The sequence below is a fragment of the Electrophorus electricus genome, chromosome 22, assembly GCF_041902795.1.
Source record: "Electrophorus electricus isolate QZ-2024a chromosome 22, ASM4190279v1, whole genome shotgun sequence".
Taxonomy (NCBI): Eukaryota; Metazoa; Chordata; class Actinopteri; order Gymnotiformes; family Gymnotidae; genus Electrophorus; species Electrophorus electricus.
In genome coordinates, this window is record NC_137518.1 from 16,691,526 (window position 1) to 16,709,856 (window position 18,331).

General features: G+C 46.0%; 2 protein-coding genes across 8 annotated transcripts in view; both read left to right on the plus strand.

Annotated features, from left to right (window-relative positions):
* The window catches only part of srgap2 (SLIT-ROBO Rho GTPase activating protein 2), a 74,568-nt gene extending 66,403 nt beyond the window's left edge, over positions 1-8,165 (plus strand). For 2 of the 4 annotated variants that reach the window (XM_035520296.2, XM_035520293.2), the window contains 5 exons: positions 1,411-1,490; positions 2,463-2,661; positions 2,785-2,931; positions 3,275-3,596; positions 4,594-8,165. In XM_035520296.2, coding sequence (XP_035376189.1) covers positions 1,411-1,490; positions 2,463-2,661; positions 2,785-2,931; positions 3,275-3,596; positions 4,594-5,088 — 1,243 coding nt within the window. In that variant the 3' untranslated portion in view covers positions 5,089-8,165. The remainder of the gene's footprint in view (positions 1-1,410; positions 1,491-2,462; positions 2,662-2,784; positions 2,932-3,274; positions 3,597-4,593) is intronic. The other 2 variants (XM_035520298.2, XM_035520294.2) reach the window with 1 other exon arrangement.
* Positions 8,166-8,735: 570 nt separating this feature from the next.
* On the plus strand, positions 8,736-17,939 carry ikbke (inhibitor of nuclear factor kappa B kinase subunit epsilon). Of its 4 annotated transcripts, none has more exons than XM_027012932.3 (22): positions 8,738-9,071; positions 9,282-9,372; positions 9,665-9,794; positions 9,912-10,049; positions 10,765-10,900; positions 11,406-11,587; positions 11,890-12,050; positions 12,307-12,417; positions 12,968-13,147; positions 13,389-13,585; positions 14,025-14,083; positions 14,170-14,261; positions 14,393-14,485; positions 14,660-14,720; positions 14,801-14,913; positions 15,171-15,247; positions 15,883-15,922; positions 16,007-16,108; positions 16,357-16,453; positions 16,923-16,999; positions 17,219-17,290; positions 17,456-17,939. In XM_027012932.3, the coding sequence occupies exons 3-22, from the start codon at positions 9,705-9,707 to the stop codon at positions 17,517-17,519; spliced, it is 2,142 nt and encodes a 713-aa protein (XP_026868733.2). In that variant the 5' UTR covers positions 8,738-9,071; positions 9,282-9,372; positions 9,665-9,704; the 3' UTR covers positions 17,520-17,939. The 4 variants fall into 4 exon arrangements, with proteins under 4 accessions (XP_081561293.1, XP_026868733.2, XP_081561292.1 ...); XM_027012933.3 differs by having other exon boundaries at positions 8,739-9,071; positions 14,663-14,720; XM_081705166.1 differs by lacking the exon at positions 9,282-9,372.
* Positions 17,940-18,331: the final 392 nt, after the last annotated feature.

Consider the following 18,331-nt stretch of genomic DNA (forward strand, 5'->3'; position numbering starts at 1 on the left):
AGTTAGTTTTATTTCAAGGCATTGCTGTGCTTACGCTCCCTATGTGTCGTCCTCTGTGTGATGCTACAGTGTTGTATATGGCACTAGAAGGATATTGGGGCGGTTTTGAACATTTCTCTTGGACTCAGATGGAGACTGAGACCGTGTCTAGAAACTATTTACTTCAGTTTGGGCAGGATTTATATGGTCTAGGCCATGAAACATTGAGGGGAAAAAGCTTTAGATGAAAGGCACACACACTCACTGCCTATTCTTCCAACAGAGAGGCCGTGCAAGCGGGCTTTGTCAAAACAAGACTCCCAGAGAGGCAATTATCACTTCGTCCAGTGCCTCCCTGCCTCCCCTCGGTCCTGGACAGCGCTTTTATTAGGCCTGGCTTACTGCTTCGTAAGTCACGTGGGCATTGGTCCGGCGGGACAGCAAAATGTCCTGCTACACAGCCAGGCCTGAAATCTGTCCACAGAGGCTAGAAGGAGATGCTCTTTAGCGCTATGGTGTGGAGAGGAAGTGGGCTAGCGTTTAGCGCGGCACGCGTCTGGGGAGCTTGTGGCGTGTGAGGCAGAAGTACCGCCTAAACAGTCTGACCTCGGAGCGGTGTGCCAACAGCTACAGAATTACACTCACCGTGAATGAAGAATGAAGCATGTTTTTCTGCCGTGGTCGATGTCTGTCAGGGCAAATGGGACGTCATCTCAGGCCTAATTTTAATTGTGGGGTTCGGTGTAGATTGTCCCGTTGTAGGCTGTGTGCCTGGGAACGTGATGGGCCACAGAGTTTCCGAGTGGCGCTTTTGAAGCTCGGCGTTTTTCACGTGTGAGGTGTTGGTATAGTCGGGACAAGTGCCGGCCGAGTGCAACAGAGGAGACTGTCCTCCCAGTTCACCTCCTCGCTCTGTGCTGGGGGTACAGGGGGCGGTTCAGCTCGGTCACTGCCCCCAGCTGGAGCCAGCTCTGAGGCTTTTATCTCACTCCTGCCCCCCACCCCCACTCCACCCCCACCCTTCCTTCAAAGCAACAAGAACAGACAGTTTGAACTTCAGAGAGAGCGCAAGAGACCGAGCACGAGATACAGAGAATAGGAGAGAAAGATGGAGAGAATGAGATGACAGAGTGAGAGAGAGGTGAAAAAGCAGAATGGCCCTCATAAATGCACCACAGTAAATTGCCCTCAAGAGAACCCAAGGCCCTGGACTATATCCCAATATCCCAATATCCCATAGGGATTTGAATTTAAATAAACCGGATTATTCCTCTCACAGCGACCAAAGCTGTGCATATCAAATTGAACATATTAAACTCATTTTTATTAACTCTTAGCCTGATCTTGGTTCAAACCTTTTAATTTTAGCGAAGATTTGTAGCTTTTAGAATTATGCTTACATTCAATTTCCTCTCTTATCTTTGACAATAGTGATAGCCCACACAACGAGCCCCCCCTAGTGGATGAACCAGCACCTGACACTGTGTCGGAGATCCAGAACAGTGATGATGGTGAGTGATGAGACTAGACAACATACACACACACACACACACACAGATTCTTCCATACCCATTTCCAGTCATACGCATTGGTATTTGGTTCCGTAGTCAATGACATCACATCCAGTTTATTCCAGAAATAAGTGTATGCATACGGAGTTTTGCATGCCTTGCACTCTTTGCTTCTGCAGAGGTTTGCATTCTCGCTGTTGTCAGTGCCTGACACGCTTCACTTTGCCCTCTAACGTGCGTGGCTGCTGCAACTCCCCTGTGATGATGCTCTGACCTGGCTGGCTTCCTCAGTATTAACCCTCACACTCTCCTCCTCTCTCCTCCTCTCTCCTCTCTCTCTCCTCCCTCTCTCCTCCTCTCCTCCTCTCTCCTCCTCTCTCCTCTCCTCCTCTCTCCTCCTCTCTCCTCCTCTCTCCTCCCTCTCTCCTCCTCTCTCCTCTCTCTCTCCTCCCTCTCTCCTCCTCTCCTCCTCTCTCCTCTCCTCCTCTCTCCTCCTCTCTCCTCCCTCTCTCCTCCTCTCTCCTCTCTCTCTCCTCCCTCTCTCCTCCTCTCCTCCTCTCTCCTCCTCTCTCCTCCCTCTCTCCTCCTCTCTCCTCCTCTCTCCTTTCTCTCTCCTCCCTCTCTCCTCCTCTCCTCCTCTCTCCTCCTCTCTCCTCCCCTCCTCTCCTCCTCTCTCCTCCCTCTCTCCTCCTCTCCTCCTCTCTCCTCCTCTCTCCTCCCCTCCTCTCTCCTCCTCTCTCCTCCCTCTCTCCTCCTCTCTCCTCCTCTCTCCTCCCTCTCTCCTCCTCTCTCCTCTCTCTCTCCTCCCTCTCTCCTCCTCTCCTCCTCTCTCCTCTCCTCCCTTTCCTCCTCTCTCCTCCCTCTCTCCTCCACTCTCCTGCCTCCTCTTCCCGTTCTCCCTCTCTCTTCACCTCTCTTCTTCTTGCTTCCTTCTCTTTCTCCACCCCGGCCCAAACCGCGCCTGAAACCCAGGCTCCTTAAACGTTTCAGAGTCGGACCCCATCGAGGCTGTCGCGCGCTTCGACTACTCGGGCCGCACCAGCCGCGAGCTGTCCTTCAAGAAGGGCGCATCCCTGCTACTCTTCCACCGCGCCTCCGACGACTGGTGGGAGGGCCGGCACAACGGCGCCCACGGCCTTGTGCCTCACCAGTACATCGTGCTCCAGGACACGTAAGGGATCTGCTTCATAAGGTCGTTTGCTTCAGCAGTGTTTAATGGCCTTTTTTTAATTTAAATGTAGTTGTACGTTTGTTTGTGTGTGTGTGTGTTTGTTTGCATGCGTGCGTGCCACAGGGCGGATGGTTATACAGGCCGGGGTAGTCCCAAAGCTGACTTTGAGGCATCCCATGAGGCTGTAGAGGAGAAAGTGTCCACTAGGGGCAGCGCGAGCTCCCCCACAGGAGGCCATGTAGCTGATATCTACTTGGCGAACCTCAACAAGTAAGAACCTCCTTCCAGTGTACACTGCCAGCACAGTCTATGTGTTCATGAATGGATTTATAAATATTTTTTAAGTCCTGGATTATATTGACTGGAATTTAAATTTATCAGTTTGGGATAAAGACAAATATGTAGTATAGCCCTAATGTATACTTGAGGTTGAGCTGTATAGGAGAACCTAAATAAAGAATTGCATAATAAGATACTAGGATCTGTCATGGTTCATGCATAATTCTCTGTTAGCATGTATATATTTTCATGCAAATGTCAGAAGCTGATCGGTACTGTCGTAAGCCGTTGGAGGGAATCTCTGTGAAACGCTCACCCGCTTCGTCTGTCCCAGGATGAAGAAGCGTCCGGAGGCAAGCGGCATCCGCAGGTCGTTCCGGTCGGTGGAGGGTCCAGCCGAGGGTTCGGCCGGGGCGGCATCGGGCGCGCGGGCCACTCCCGTGCCCGCTGTGGGCCTTCCCAAGGAGGGCTCGGACAAGCGACCCGTCAGCACGCACGGTGTCCTGAACTCCATCACCCGCCACTCCTCCCTCAAGGCCAAGGTAGAGAGCCCCCAGCTTCGCAAGGCCGCCCCCGCCGGACGCTCCAAGAGCTTCAGCAACCACCGGCCCCTGATGGATGCCGAGGTCATAGCCCAGGTGGAGCGCAGCTCCCAGGTGGGGTGTTCATCCAGGAAGTTGTTTTTATGGAGTGGAGATGTGAGATGTTTCACAAAGCAATTTGGTCCAATAAAATGTGATGGGACCAGGCAAGGAATGCAGTTCTAAGGTCGACACTGCCATACACTGGAAGGCAGTATAGAAATGGAAGAAATAAAATTATGACGTAATACTCCTGCAGTAATAATTTGATCCACTAATCAAGGCATTTGTGAACTAGAATTCACACAGGAGAAAATGATGTTTTGATGTTCACTGCATTTAAAATGCTTATTGCATAACTGGAGTATAAAACAGTTTTATTAAGCCTAACTGTCTTATAAACACTAATTTGCACTGGTCATTTTCAGCAAAGGTTCTTTCATTTTCAAGCCTTTGTCCAGTATCGTCTAGTAGCGAGGGCTCCAAAACGCAGTCAGGCCTGCCATGGTGTTTGCTTCAAAAGCAACTCAGGCCATTGTGATAGTAGTGGAATGAGTGAAAAATGTCAAATCTTACAGCCCTCTTGGAATTTCCCTTCTTGGTGGAATTCAGCCATCACTGCCTGCCATAATGCGTTTGGCTTCCTCCTAGGTGGAGTCATGCTTGGGTTTTTTACTGCATTAGTTTTGGTCAGCAGTGCTGGCACGCATACCTCATGACTATTCCGGTCTGGCCTCTTTTCTCCTTGGGAAGTGCAGAGATGGCCACAGGCCCCGGATGGGCGTGCCTGAGCTCCTGGACTCGTACCTCCTGCGGAGTTGTCTGCTTCATACGAACACCTGTGTGCCGAGTCTTCAGACGGCAGGCTGCTGGAGCTCGGCCGCTCTGGTTGTAAATGCCACCATGCCGGGAGTCCTTTGGAACGAGAGAGCTGGCTAAAGGTCGCGCTCGATAACTGCAGTGCTCCCGAGGGTGACGATCTGAAGGTCAAATACTGTACCCAGGCAACATCCAAAAAAAAGCAGGCCACTGATCCTGGGTGTCTCTGTCTCTCTCTTGCCTTCTCTCACAGGACATCGAGGTCACCATGGGCATGGCCCTTAGCGAGCTGCAGGGCCTGAGGCGGCCAAGCAGCGTGAAGCGCGCCCCCGACGTGGTGCTGGACACCCTGGAGCAGCTGAAGGGCGGGGGCGGAGGCGGCTCCTCCGAGCCCTCCAGCCCCTTGCGCTCGCGCCTGCTCCGCGATACCGAGCCGCCCAACCAGCACGCCCTCCACCGCACCCCCGGCTCGGCCAGCGACGTGCCTTCCACCTTCCGCCCCTGCAAGGGCCCCGCCCCGACCAAGAGCCCCCTGCCGCCGCCGGCCGCCGGCTCCTCCACCTCCGCACCTGCCCCCTCCACTTCCAGCTTCCGTGAGAACCGGCCACCGGCCACCCGGCCCAAGCCCGTGGTCTTCCCCAAGGGCGGTTCAGCCGGGGGCAGCCCGGCCACTGGCTCCCCCACCGCAGGCATCCCCCCCACCCCACCACCCCCTCCACCACCCACTGACAAGTCGTGTCCGGCTTGAGCGCCCAGAACCGGGCTCGCCTCGGGTCGTTCTCCACTGCCTGGTTTGCTCGGTGGAGGAATGCATTTCTGAACTAATTTTACTAGGCTGATTAGATACGGAGGACAGGAATCCTGGCAGACTCTCTCAGATATACAGTACTCGAGTGTGTGGGTGTGAGAGCGCGCTTGTGTGGTCTGCATTCATATGCCAAGAAACCCGGACTGATTTTTCAGTATTGCTGCGACCCAAGAATTCCGGCTGGGATGCAGACATTTTTAATCTTGGTTTGATGATTTTCCCTTAGAAGGGGCTGATTTTTTAATTTTTTAATGGGGATCACATTGCTTTGGAGAAATAATAGCTGTGAATAACAAATCTCTCTCTCTCTCTCTCTCTCTCTCTTTCTCTCTCTCTCTCTTTTTTTTCTGCTCAAAGACTCTCTCTCCCTTCCTGGAGCTGGACACATTTGGTGAATTCCTAGCCTGACTCTCTCCAATATGTACCCTGTGGTATGGCTGCAGGGTGGATAGAAATTCCCGTTTTACCTGTTGAATATTTATATGCAGCTTCTTGGTGTACCGACTGTGAGCCGCTACCATTAGCATGCAGGATCCCGTCTCGTCCCTTGACAACGTCGTCCCCGTAAATGCTCTTAACTGGGGGCGAGGCCCAAAGTGCCCCCTGTACTGCCCCCCAAGACGCGGGTGTCTGCAGGAAGGTCTGCATGGCAGCTTGCTCTCCCCATTTTGTCTTGAACGAAAATCTACACACCATTATGCTAACCCGGACAGCAGTGCTACTCAGCAGGTGTTCTTCTACACTTCCCAAGTTAGTCCAGGTTGCTCCCAACTGACCGTCGCATTTGTCCACAAGCTGCGACCACAGTACGCGGCTGGTAATACCTGCAAATGATCCTAACACCAAAGTGTGTTTCATGCCCTCGTTTATCCACAGAGTGGTGATGTCATTTGCACATTATAATCATGGGGAGGCAATCTTGGAAGTCATCTGTGCGTAGTACTGCTGCCTTTGCTATGTACTTAATAGGAAATCCTGTATAACCAACGTCTCCCGCGTGCTGCCCGCCAGAAAGCAATGCTGACTCACACACTTCTCTTCTGAAAATAGATTCACAAGCACTTTTTAATAGACTACCAGCTTTTCAAAAAATGAAATAATTCAGTGATAACATTTTTTTTCTGTGTACAAGAAAAAAAAAATCATGATTATAACTGGAACGAAATTGAAAATTGTTGAAATGAAGAATGTCTTGTAAATTTGTTAAACCATTTGATTCATTGTTTTTTTTTAATGTAGATTGAAGCACAAAATTATTTTCTTCTGGCTTGCTAGATTTTATTAAGAATTCTCATAGGCAGTTGTTTTGGCCTTGAGTGTGTATCATGATAATTGTGTATATGTTTGTATGTATGTTTGTATGTATGTATAGTTTTAACAGCCTAAAGGAGGCGGTTACATCAAGCTTTATAATTCAGACATGTAGAACTTAAGTCTTCTTAGCAGATTTCACTAAGAATGATGCGTGCAAAACAGAAGTTGTCATTTTTCCTCCCTTTGATGGAGCTTTGATTCTTTTCTGTGCACTGGGACAGACAAGAGGACCTGAAAGGGAGCAGGCGCCACTGAGCTCTGATTCCAGCCAGCAGGTTTATCCGATGTCTCAGAATAGGTGTTCTGGGATTGGTTTTCGCCCATGTCATCATCCTAATGAATATATATCACAGAATAACATCCTAGACCAGTGTGGGAAGCTCTTGTGCATGGAAGTTGGATGATTGGGGGGGTGTTCAGGTTGCGGTCTGCTACAAACCTTAAATCTCCTCTTCGTGTTCTACAGCAAGACTCCATTGTCTTCCATGCTGGCCTCCACACGACTCTGCTGTTTTAACACACTGGCGATTCACAGCAGAGTGCTAAGCTCCTGCTACTCCAACATACGATGAGTCAAAATCCTGCTCGTCTCCACATCATCTGCGTGAGCGTCTGGCCTCCTATGTCTCGTCTTCTTACAGCATCCAACAAAATTAGAGGAGGATGTGCTTTTTCCAGAGGGGCTTTAACTGGCGTTGGTGTGATTCAGCAGTATAACTGGGATGGTGAGGTCAGAGAAAACTGCACGGCTATGGGGGTGATGTGGTGAACCAGACACGGGCGTGTGTGTTGAGATGAGAGCAAGAGAAATGAGTGAAGCTGCTTCCATATTTTCTCAGAGAAACAGAAGCTTGTTATTGGAAGGCCCACAGGCATGGCTCGTGGGAATGACCACAGGGAAACCCTTTAGTGAAATCCAACTCAAAAAGCCGGGGGGTGTATCGTAACACATTTTTCAATTTCTGTTTTTTAATCTTTTTGAGGAAAATTTCTGACATTACTTTTCATGGACTCTTCAGTGTGTTGTGCTGCAGTTCTGAAACGTCTTAACAGGTGGTTACATGTATTTCTGTGAGCTATGATTGGAAACATTCTCTTTTATGTTGTTCCTAATACCTCATAAGGCAACTGGACAGTGAGTTGTGTTTGGAGGTGGAAAGAAAGACATTGACATGCTAAATGTCAGTAACTCATGGAAGCTGCATGGTGGTGTTCAGGTTTAATATGTAATGTTCTTACTATGCTGTTGGCCGAAGCCTCAGTTTACATTTAATCTTTTTTTTTGTTTGTTTTCTATCTACAATTTTAAAATCAATCATTATTACGCACTTGAATCTGGGTTGGATCTTTGTGAACAGATTGAGTGAGGACTTACTTTTTTAAATCATAAATATTGTTAAATATGTATTTCCTGTCCATTTGAAACAAAACAAGACTGTAAAATGAATTGTCTTGTCAAATATATTTATAGTTGTCCACTTAAGTATCTGTTATCAGAGGAACCTGTGTTAAGATGTGCTTTGTATATACAATGGTGTACATTACAGAGGTACATTCTTCACTGTCTTTTCTTTTTTTGGGGGGGGGGGGTACAAGATTGTACAGTAATAGCAATAGTAGTTTACTCTCAAATACACCTTATATAATTCTATGTGTAGTTCTTGTAGTAAACATTTTTTAATAAACCGCTTGCTATGCCTGTCCTTGGATGTTACCTTTTTGGGGGTATTCAGAATTCAATATAAAAACCTTCACACATACTATAAGTCTACTAATAAACCTAATGTATATCTGGCATGATAACAGATATGAATAAATCTGGTTTATAATTTATATGAAAAGGTAAGTGTGAGTCCATAGCTAACAAATCCTGCTTAGTGTCACTTTAAAAAAGACAAGTCTATCTCTCAGTATATACCTTATTCAAGTCATCAACTGTCACTAAATAATTGATGATAAATAATTACATTCATATTACACGACTGTTCTAGGAGCCACATCTCAGCCTAACTGCCACTGCACTGGGATATCCATGCATAGAGTGCCAAAGACTGAGGGGTTAGTCTCTCATATGCACTGTGTAGTTCTGAAGTATCTGTGATATGAAAAAATATTTTTGAATTATACCGGTTTTAGCATTTTGTGAGTTATTTATAATTTTGTTTATTGTTCATCAGGGCAGATTTCTGATCATTGTTCACGTTTTCTATAGTGTTATCACTGAGGTCAAACACTAGGTGGCCTCAAGTCATTTTAAAGTTAAATTCATAACAGCCGTTCATAATACACGTTGCCAGCCATGGTGTTGTAGTACGTACGTATTATAGTAATATGCTAAATCTAATTTAAGTTCTATTGAAGTGAACCACCTGTCTGTTTATTGAGGCTCTATCCGCCTAAGCTCTCCTAACTCGTAATTGCGCATTACATTAGATCAAGGCTAGAAAAGCACGGCTCTTTAAACAAGGAAGTAGTTGCTTCCCAAATCGAAAGCAACAAACCCAAATTCTTGTCAAATCCCGAAGCCATGAAACTTGCTTTGAGATGCCAGTGGCCGCCTTTGGGAAATGAATCCGTCTGGTGCTCGTGTTGGCTGAAGATCTAAAATGGTTAGTTTGGGTCCTTTGCTTTTTCCACATTCGCCCGTAAATACGTGTAGTGGATCGGCGGAGCGGATCTTTTAACTGATTCAGCCGAATTATTGAGATTCACGCTTTAAATCACGCTGGGAACAACCTGATCGCAAACATGTTTGAAGTAAATCTGGTTTTGCGCATATTTCTAAAGCATGCTGTCATATGTTAACTGTGTTTCCACAGGTCAGGTTCCCTGTTTGTCCTGTTTTTAAGATCACCGAATGATCATTGTAGATAAGGCGGAGTGTAGTGCCACTGATCTGTGAACCTACAGGTACACCATGTTTATTCGTTAAAATAGAGGTAAATGTTTGGTTAAATTGTCGTTGGAGTACGTAAGACATTTGGGGTCAAGAATTAGAACAAAACGTGCTATGTGTTTTGTATCTATGGTCGTCGAAAAATAGATGCTATGTTGAAAAGTTGTATTCGTCTATACTTTATGTTCATGAGTGGCAGTTCCCTTGCAAAAAAAGTTTTCACGTCACCCAAATCGGCTTTTAAGTCTGCTGCATGCAGTCATTGCTTAAATGGTGAATATATTTTTGACACGTCTTGACTTTCAGAGGAGGATGTTTTAGGAGTCTTTCTGCAGGTGTGAGTAGCATGATGGCAAGTACCGAGAACTACATTTGGTATCATGAAGATGTTCTCGGTCAGGGGGCAACAGCAAGTGTCTACAAGGCACGAGCCAAGGTATCTATACTCTTTGAAACATTGCTCTTCCACTCTCAGAAATGCTGAATGCATGGACCTATTTGCAGTTATTTGGCACATGACTCAGAAGTCTGTCATGCCTCTCTCTCTTTGAAGAAAACCGGCGAGCTGGTTGCAGTGAAGGTTTTTAACGTGGCAAGCTACAGCCGACCGTATGAAGTCCAGATGAGGGAGTTCAAAATGTTGACAAGGCTGAATCACGTCAATGTAATCAAATTCCTCAGTGTGGAGGAGGTAAGCATCTCCTGGGCTGGCTGACATTGGTCAGCACATACCATAGTGTGTGTTGGTGTTGGTGTTGGTGTGTGAGTAAGCGCATGTCTGGCTTTCTACTTCCCTTGGTAAACAGGTTTCCATTGCTTGTTTAGATCTAACCGCTGAACCGTAATTAAATTTCAATGAAATTTAATGAAATTTGAGATTAAATTAATTTAGGGCATCATTTATATTATTTGAAAAATTCATAGTGAAAAACAGTGCCTTGCATTTATCTTGCACAGGTCCTTAGATTTGTCTGAATAACCAATGGCACTTGCACTGTTTCAAAGTCAAAATGTATATTTTGTCAGCAGATCTTTACATCCTGAAAAAGTATTTAGCCCCTTCAGACTAGTACTTGTTAGAACACCTCCTTGTTAAAATAACAGATGTAAATCTGTTGGAATAAGTTCCTACCAGTTTTGACATATTTGGGTGTGGTTGGGAGGGAGTTTATTGAGGAATGGGCAGTGTTAGGTTTGTACCACACATGGAATTTTGAGTTTTGCTAAAAATAATTCTCTATTTTTGTCTTATAAAATCACTAAACCTTATTTCACATTTCACCTGGATCACTCTGATGCCTTAAATCTTTATGACTTGACAGCAATCCATTATTTGAAACATCTGGGGGGGTTGTTTTGTTTTTTTTAAATGCATTTTAATAAAAATCTTTGTCTTTTGACGGTAGTTGCATATGAACAGAGACCAGAAGGTTCTGGTAATGGAGTTTTGTTCAGGAGGATCTCTGCTTAATCTTCTGGAAAAGCCTGAGAATTTCTATGGCTTGCCTGAATCAGAATTCCTTATTGTGCTACGCTGTGTGGGTAAGCATACAGTCACTAGCCTCTTAGACTCACTGGCCCTTTATTAGGTACACCCATTTTATGGACGCACAATTCATCGGCCTTGTGATTGACCTCCTTCATCAAGGGTCAGTTTCTGTCCACAGGGCTGCTGCTATTCCGATATTATTTGAGTGGCAGGCTGTTCCCAACACACCATTTCCTTGTTTGTGTTCCATCCGGTAGTTCTATCCATGTTGGTGTCACTGGTGGGTTAAGAGTGGCCTGCCATACAAAAATACCCAACCAGGAAGAGTTGTATGGTCAGAAACTGATATGCTATGATGGGTTATAGAATCAAACTGTATGTAGTGTAGCTCAGTGTTGTATATGAATCAAGATTGTTAGGAATTTGTATAACAGGAAACTGACTTTTTTTCTTGGTGGTGAGAAAGTGTACGATTATCTCATTTTAGATTCTGATTATCTCTTTTGTCCAAGCATCTGTCGAGGTACCTGATTAACTCTTTTCACTTTGGGTTCCTAGTTAACGGAATTAACCATTTGCGTGACCATGGAGTGGTCCACCGTGACATCAAACCGGGTAACCTCGTGAGGAAAGTTGGGGAGGATGGATGTTCCATCTACAAGATCACCGACTTCGGCGCTGCTCGGGAACTGGAAGACAACGAGACGTTTATGTCCCTATACGGCACGGAGGAATACCTGGTAAGGTCGGCAGCATCTTTGGCCAGATTTGTAGATGTCGCATTTGCTCAGTGCAGGCTTTGATGTTGGATGGCTGGGTCGTACCTTTCTACCTAGAACTCTTTGCAAAACATTTGACCATCAGAAGGTAATACTACATTTTAAAAAAATTAAGATAACCATAAGGGGCTTTTTGACTTTTTCAAGACTTTGATCCATAGTGCGATCGCAAAGTCAAAATCAGCTGGTCATAGATCACCGTTTATCCTCTTGAGATGCCTGGTAAATATGTCCGTAGCTCATCTGTTGCGTGTTGCATGCAGCACCCAGACCTATACATGCGGGCTGTGCTGAGGAAGCCCCAGGAGAAGAGCTTCAACGTGACTGTGGACCTGTGGAGCATCGGTGTCACCTTCTACCAAGTCGCCACCGGCACCTTGCCCTTCATGCCATACGGAGGCCCACGCAAAAACCAGCAAGTCATGTACGTGTGAAGCAAGGTTACAGCCCTTGGTTGTTTTCTATCAAAGGCTGCAAGACACACGGACCCCGTTTCATCAAATTAGAGTTGGTCGCTCAGACTGTGAAGTGCCTGTGGTTTGCATACGTGCCTGTATGTCAGGAAGTGGTAGAGCATATTAGTGAAGTGATGCAGTATAGACGTTATACCCTGAGCTCATATCAACCCCATATAAGCTTGTTACTATTGTAATGATTCTTGTAAAATCTGTTGTTGGTAGGTATAAGATCATTACTGAAAAGCCAGAGAGGGCGATCGCAGGCGTTCAAAAAACGGAGGGTGGCCCTATCGAGTGGAGATACCAGCTACCTTACTACTGCCAGCTATCACAGTGAGTAAATTTGATTTAAGGATAAGCTCAGATGGAAAACCCAGCCTTTCTTCCGAAGACTGCTACCCTACCGACTTCAGTTCCAAACCTAATCGGACACTTCATGCAGTTAATTAAGATCTTCCAGCATGTTGGAATATTGGAACCAGGAATGGTGTCCTGGGGTTATAGCCAAGCCATGTGGCAGCAGAGTTGCACTTGTTTTTGTTCAGAACTAGGCTTTTTACTGCTTAGTCAGTAAAAATACTTTAGTTGCCCTTGGGGGTAGCCCAGTGGTTAAGGTACTTGACTTGTAATTGGAAGGTTGCTGGTTCAAGCCCCACCACTGCCAAGTTGTCACTGTTGGACCCCTGAGCAAGACCCTTAACCCTCATTTGCTCAAGATGTACTCAGTCATAATTGTGAGTTGCTTTGGAAAGAAGCATCAGCTAAGTGCCATAAATGTAATTTATGTTTATTCCGGGAGCTTTATATGTCTCCGATATATATGTATGGATAAAAGTCTGAGTCTCAATATCCAGTCTGTGCATGCGTCACCATTCACCTCTAGGGGGCTGAGAGTGCAGCTCGAGCAAGTGCTGGCCAACATCCTGGAGTCCAACCAGGAGAAGTGCTGGGGCTTTGATCAGTTCTTCGCCGCCACCCAAGACATTCTTCAACGCATCAAAGTCCACGTGTTTTCCCTACAGCAGGCTACAGCCCACTGCATCTACGTTCACATTTACAACACGTCAGTAAACATTTCAAATGCACTCCTGAAATGTCACCACTTCTCGGTGACTGTTTTCGATAAGCAATTGCTGGGTACCCTTCATAATTATGTAGTGTTCCCGAATGCGCCGTTATTACATCTATAAGCATCTACGCACTGTTCTGGAGAATGTGTTGCTCCACTAACGTACTTATGCCATAGTCCAGCGCACATGTCCATCCTCCTATGAACACATTTGGTCCCCTTGATTTGAACACAGGGTTTCAATCTTCTTCGAAGAAGTCCAGGCCCAGACAGGGATTGCACCAGAGGTCCAGCAGTACATGTTCCAGGGTCACCCCCTGCCCCTGGACCCCAGCAAGAAAGTGGCCCACCTGCCACGCACCACCGAAGAACAGCCCATCTTCCTGCTCAGCCGGCAGCCTGAGAAAATGGCTGCACTGCCACCTAGGGAACGTAAGAGTATATCATGTTATAGTGCCTGTCGAATCTGGTGTGTGTGTGTGTGTGTGTGTGTGTGGGGTAAAGGGAGTTGATGAAAGTAAGACAACTTTGCTCCCAATTCAGCCACATGATCAGTATTAGAGAAGCAATAAGTGTTAGCAAGTATCTTGATGTACTTTGCTAAATCTAAATGAAAATATAAAATGGGTTTAAAAAAAACACATTTTAACACTTTTTTTTGCTTTCATCAGATTGTACAGATCAGTTGTTTATAGTTGCATAGTCCAGTGTATATAGTAAGGACTGTACATGTATTACATATGCATTGTTGCATAGGTTGGTATCAATGATAAAAATTATTTCTCAATATGTTACAGGGTCAACATACTATGATATTCATAGCACATAACCTGATGTAGCCCTCTCTCTCTCCCTCTCTCTCTCTCTCTAGCCGAATCACCAGTCATACCCGTGCGGTTTGATGTCAAAGCAGACTACATTTTCTCCAGGGTAGGTACCAGGGCATAATCGCTACTCTGCACCTGCGACTGCTGTGCATGCTGACGTCTCAACCCATACCCTGTTGTTCTCCAAAGACTATGGATGGGGTGGTCCACCAGTACCTGCGGATGGTCCACTGCCTGCACCAGCACAGGGAACTAATTCTGCGGGGCTTCTACAGTCACATGTAAATAGTATCGACCAATTGTTGCTTTTGTGTTTACAGTGTATGGAAATGGTCCAGTCACAGATAAGAACACGGCTTTTTCTGTTAAACTTTGTGTCTGTTCTTTTGCTTTTTTTTCCCCTCATTACCAGTGAGTGTGTGCATGTCGAGTGCAATAACACAGCCCACAAGGTTGCCATGGTGAACATGAAACTCCTGTCCTGCCTGAGCATGGAGGAGACGCTGTGAGTGCCCATGCACCCATTCTCGCATGCCGCTAACACGTAGCATTCTGAAGCAGGTGGCGGAGAGAAAGGACGTTGAGCGTGCCGCTGGCAGAACATGCCGACATTCACTGCGTCATGCTCGTTTGTTTGTTTGTTGATTGAGTGATTGAAAAGTCTGCTCATCTTGACCAGCAGAGAACAGCTTCCACGTGACTTCCCAGATGCCTCGGACAACATGCAGAAACTTAGCCTGGTAAGAACTCTTCAGGGAGCATGGGGAAGGAGGAAAGCATGCAAATGGCGCACGTAATAAGCCTTTCTGCTTTTCCCCAGATCCAGGAGAAAATGCCCATGTATGGCAGTGGTATCCGAGAATTCCAGGGAAAACTACAGCACTTGCACATGGACCTGGCCAAGCATTCCGAGACACTGGCTGAAGACAGAAGGTGTGGAACCTTTTTGTAGAGCTAAACTGCATGTAAACCCTCTTCATATATCAAAAACCGACTGCTTCCTGAGTGAGTAAATTAACATCTATCAGAATAATGGGAAGATCAATATATTCTCCTCAGGGTGAGCAGCACGTGGACTGTGGCTTTAACGTTGCATGCATTTCTAAGTAATTACACGCTTAATGGTTGCTTAATGAATTAAGACTGAAAGAACGAGATTGTAAAGAGGGATTTTTGTTTGCTCTGTGCAGCATACAAAAGATGGCGTCCCTCCTGGAGAAAATTGTGGCAGCACATCATCAATTTCGGAAAGACCGGTTAAATGAGAGTGAGTGTATGCCTGATCACATGTCTAACAGACATGACAGTTAAAATGGGACCATTGACTGACCACCTATCGTAAATGCCTTTTTTTCCAATTACTGTGAGACTACCAGTCGTGGGAAGGCTCTTGGATTAAATGAGTTGCTGGCTTTCGTGAAACCATGCCATGATGTACGGAATTTTAAACTGAATCCGTGCACCTGTACATCACACTCATCCATAGTGGCCACAAGACCAGGCTCACTCTGAGAAAGAGTCCCTGCATCTAGTGAAAAAGTTTACTGGGTATGAACAGTCAACCCTCTTAGGACCGCTTCTGGCCTGGGATAGATGGGTTGGGTTGGGCTGGGCCTGTATGGGATTAATGAGTTGGGCCAAGCCAGGCCTGTCTCGGGGATTGGTTCCTGCCTCTCAGATCAGCCACATTCCACCTTATCTAATGGTGCAGAAATGGAAAATACATCTGGGTAGGAATGGGGGTGAGTGCCCCCCCCCAGCATGCAATGCTTTACTTATAACATTAGACGCCACTCTCTGGAGAGACTGCTTTCTGATACAGAGCTGCTAGGAGAGGCGTGATCCGCTTGGGGACTGGGATTTTCCAATATGAAGTGAATTCCTTGTTGTCCTCTCCTCTAGAGCTCGGCTATAACGAAGAGCAGATCCACAAGTTTGAGAAGTGAGTAGCCACATTTCTCGGCCTCTCATGTTCCCTCTGGTGTGTTGGCTGTTTTCACTGTGCTCTTCCTCTGTCTCTCCCAAGGATCAATTTGATGATCTACATTAAAAGGGTGAAGGGTCTCTTCCGAGAGGACTGTCTGCAGAAGTACCAAAATGTCCTGACTGCAGTACAAACCTGGAGTAGGTGAGGCATGTAGTGCTTGTGGGAGCTGAGGTCACACTGCCTTACATCATCCCACAGTGATGATATTGGCAGCAGTTATGACTAACTGATAGAACGATTCGTATTAGTCAGACATAAAGAATATACTAAGCTATACTGGATTGTATAGAATATACTCGGCATAAATTGAATATGATGGTGTAAGATTTAATATGGTGATAAAATATGGTGAAAAAAGACTGTGTGTGTGTCCGTCCGTCCATCCATAGCATGCTGCATGACATGCAGTCAAAGTTGGAACACTTCAGCGGTTTCTTCTTGCAGCTGATAGCAGAACTTCAGATGTGTGAAAGACATCAGACCAAGGTCAGCCAAATACAAGAGACTCACTCTGACTGCCTCCTTCTCTCTCTCTTTTTTTTAACATCCTGTAGGTGGTATATAACTAACAGTTTAATAAGAGCCCCTCCAGAAATGGGTGTGGGGGGTGAGATGGTGAACGTGACCTTACGATGCCCATACTTTACTACCTGCTGCTGGTCACAGAGTTTACCTGACTCCACGCCTGCTTCCATGGACCTATAGCAAACCAGTGTTACACATATGATATAGACCCCAAAGGTGATGCACCAAGGTCGCACACAATTTGTACGGTAACCATGGCTAAATATAGCTATTCCATGGTCTTGGGATTTTGCATAGGGCTTACAGAATTACCTAGACAACTGTTTACAGGTGCTTGGTTGGCCTACCTTCTAGATGCTTGAAAGCCTTCATAATAACACTGGAGAACAGTCATGAAGAATACAGCCACTCTTGTGTGTTTGTTGGGCAGGTTCTGGACAGAGTCCTAGCTCTTCAGAGGCCAGAGGCCATGGAAGGGCAGAAGAAAAAAGACCACCTGATTCTTCGGTGGGTTGCTGGATCAAAACCAGCTCTCCGAAACATGCACGTAGTATATACAGCAAGTGTCAAATCATGACGAACTTCTTGAATGGGTAGAAAATTCCAAAAGGTGTAGGTTATGTCATGGCTGCGCACTCTTGCTCTTTGGTAAAGCAGTTTTGTCAGTAGGGGTTGCTAGCTGTGATCCAGTGCAGAGTGCAAACCATGGACTCTGTTTTATTTCAGAATGAAGAGACTAAGAGATGAGATGGAGTTGGTGGCACAGGAAATGCAGAACAACAACCGTATAATAGAAAGGTATCGAGTGCCTGAACTCTCCATGGGCCGGCAGGTTAAGACGGGAACTGCGGTGAAGGAGAGTGCCGTGTTTTCTCATGCCGTTCGCCTCGTTTTCCATGTGTGGCTGCCTCGTTTTGCCAGACTCTGGTTCCTCGTGCTGACAAGATCTGTTTGTGTTTTCAGTTTTGGAGCATTTAACGCTAGGCTGGTGATAGACCCCGAGGTACCTCAGCCAAAAGGTCACTGAAGAGCGCCACCTAGCGCTTCCCAGGGGAAACTGCTGTGTCACAGAATCTACTGCTGCTGATTGAAGGGCGAGGAGCCGCAAAAATGGAGGAGAGAGAAAATGATCAAGCCGACGCAAGACTTTTACTCTGTTTGCCAAATACAAGCTTTTTTTTAAACTGTAACTGATTTATTGACAATTCGCCACAGCCCACAACGGCACTTATGCCCAGTAGCCACATACAGACTGTAAAACACATTGATGGTCCTGTTGGTGTACGTCTCCTGAATATTGCACAACTGTGTATCAAGCTGTTTAAATGAAGATCTACTCATTCTGTCAAATGTTTTGGCTCGAATGCTTCTGTTGTGATAATTAACGATACACAGTATTGCCCTCTTAATTAGATTATTGATCCAAAGAAAGTCTTATATAGACTGGCGGTAAACAATACTGTAAAAGCTTGCCTGACCAAACTCAAATGTGCTGAGGTACTTCAGTGTGTGTGGGGAGGGAGGAGGGAACTAGGCATAGTTTGACCAAACCAACCTTTTTTTTTTTTTACATTTAAAAATTTTTTTTTTTTACCTTTAGACAAGTAGTAAACAAGGCAGAAAGTGCGTCCCTCTTCCACATTTGCTTATATTTTTGTGTTTGTTTGTTTTTGCATTATTATTACTAACAGTAGTACTAGTGTTTCGGGTTATTCTTGTACGACTGTGTGCGTAAATAAGGAGACCGCCGTTTTAGTTCTGTGAAAATGTTTTATTGAAGTGAAAGCTAGGGGGGGCGGCTGAGAGCGCTACGTCACGAGCGGAGGTGTGTTTCGCGGT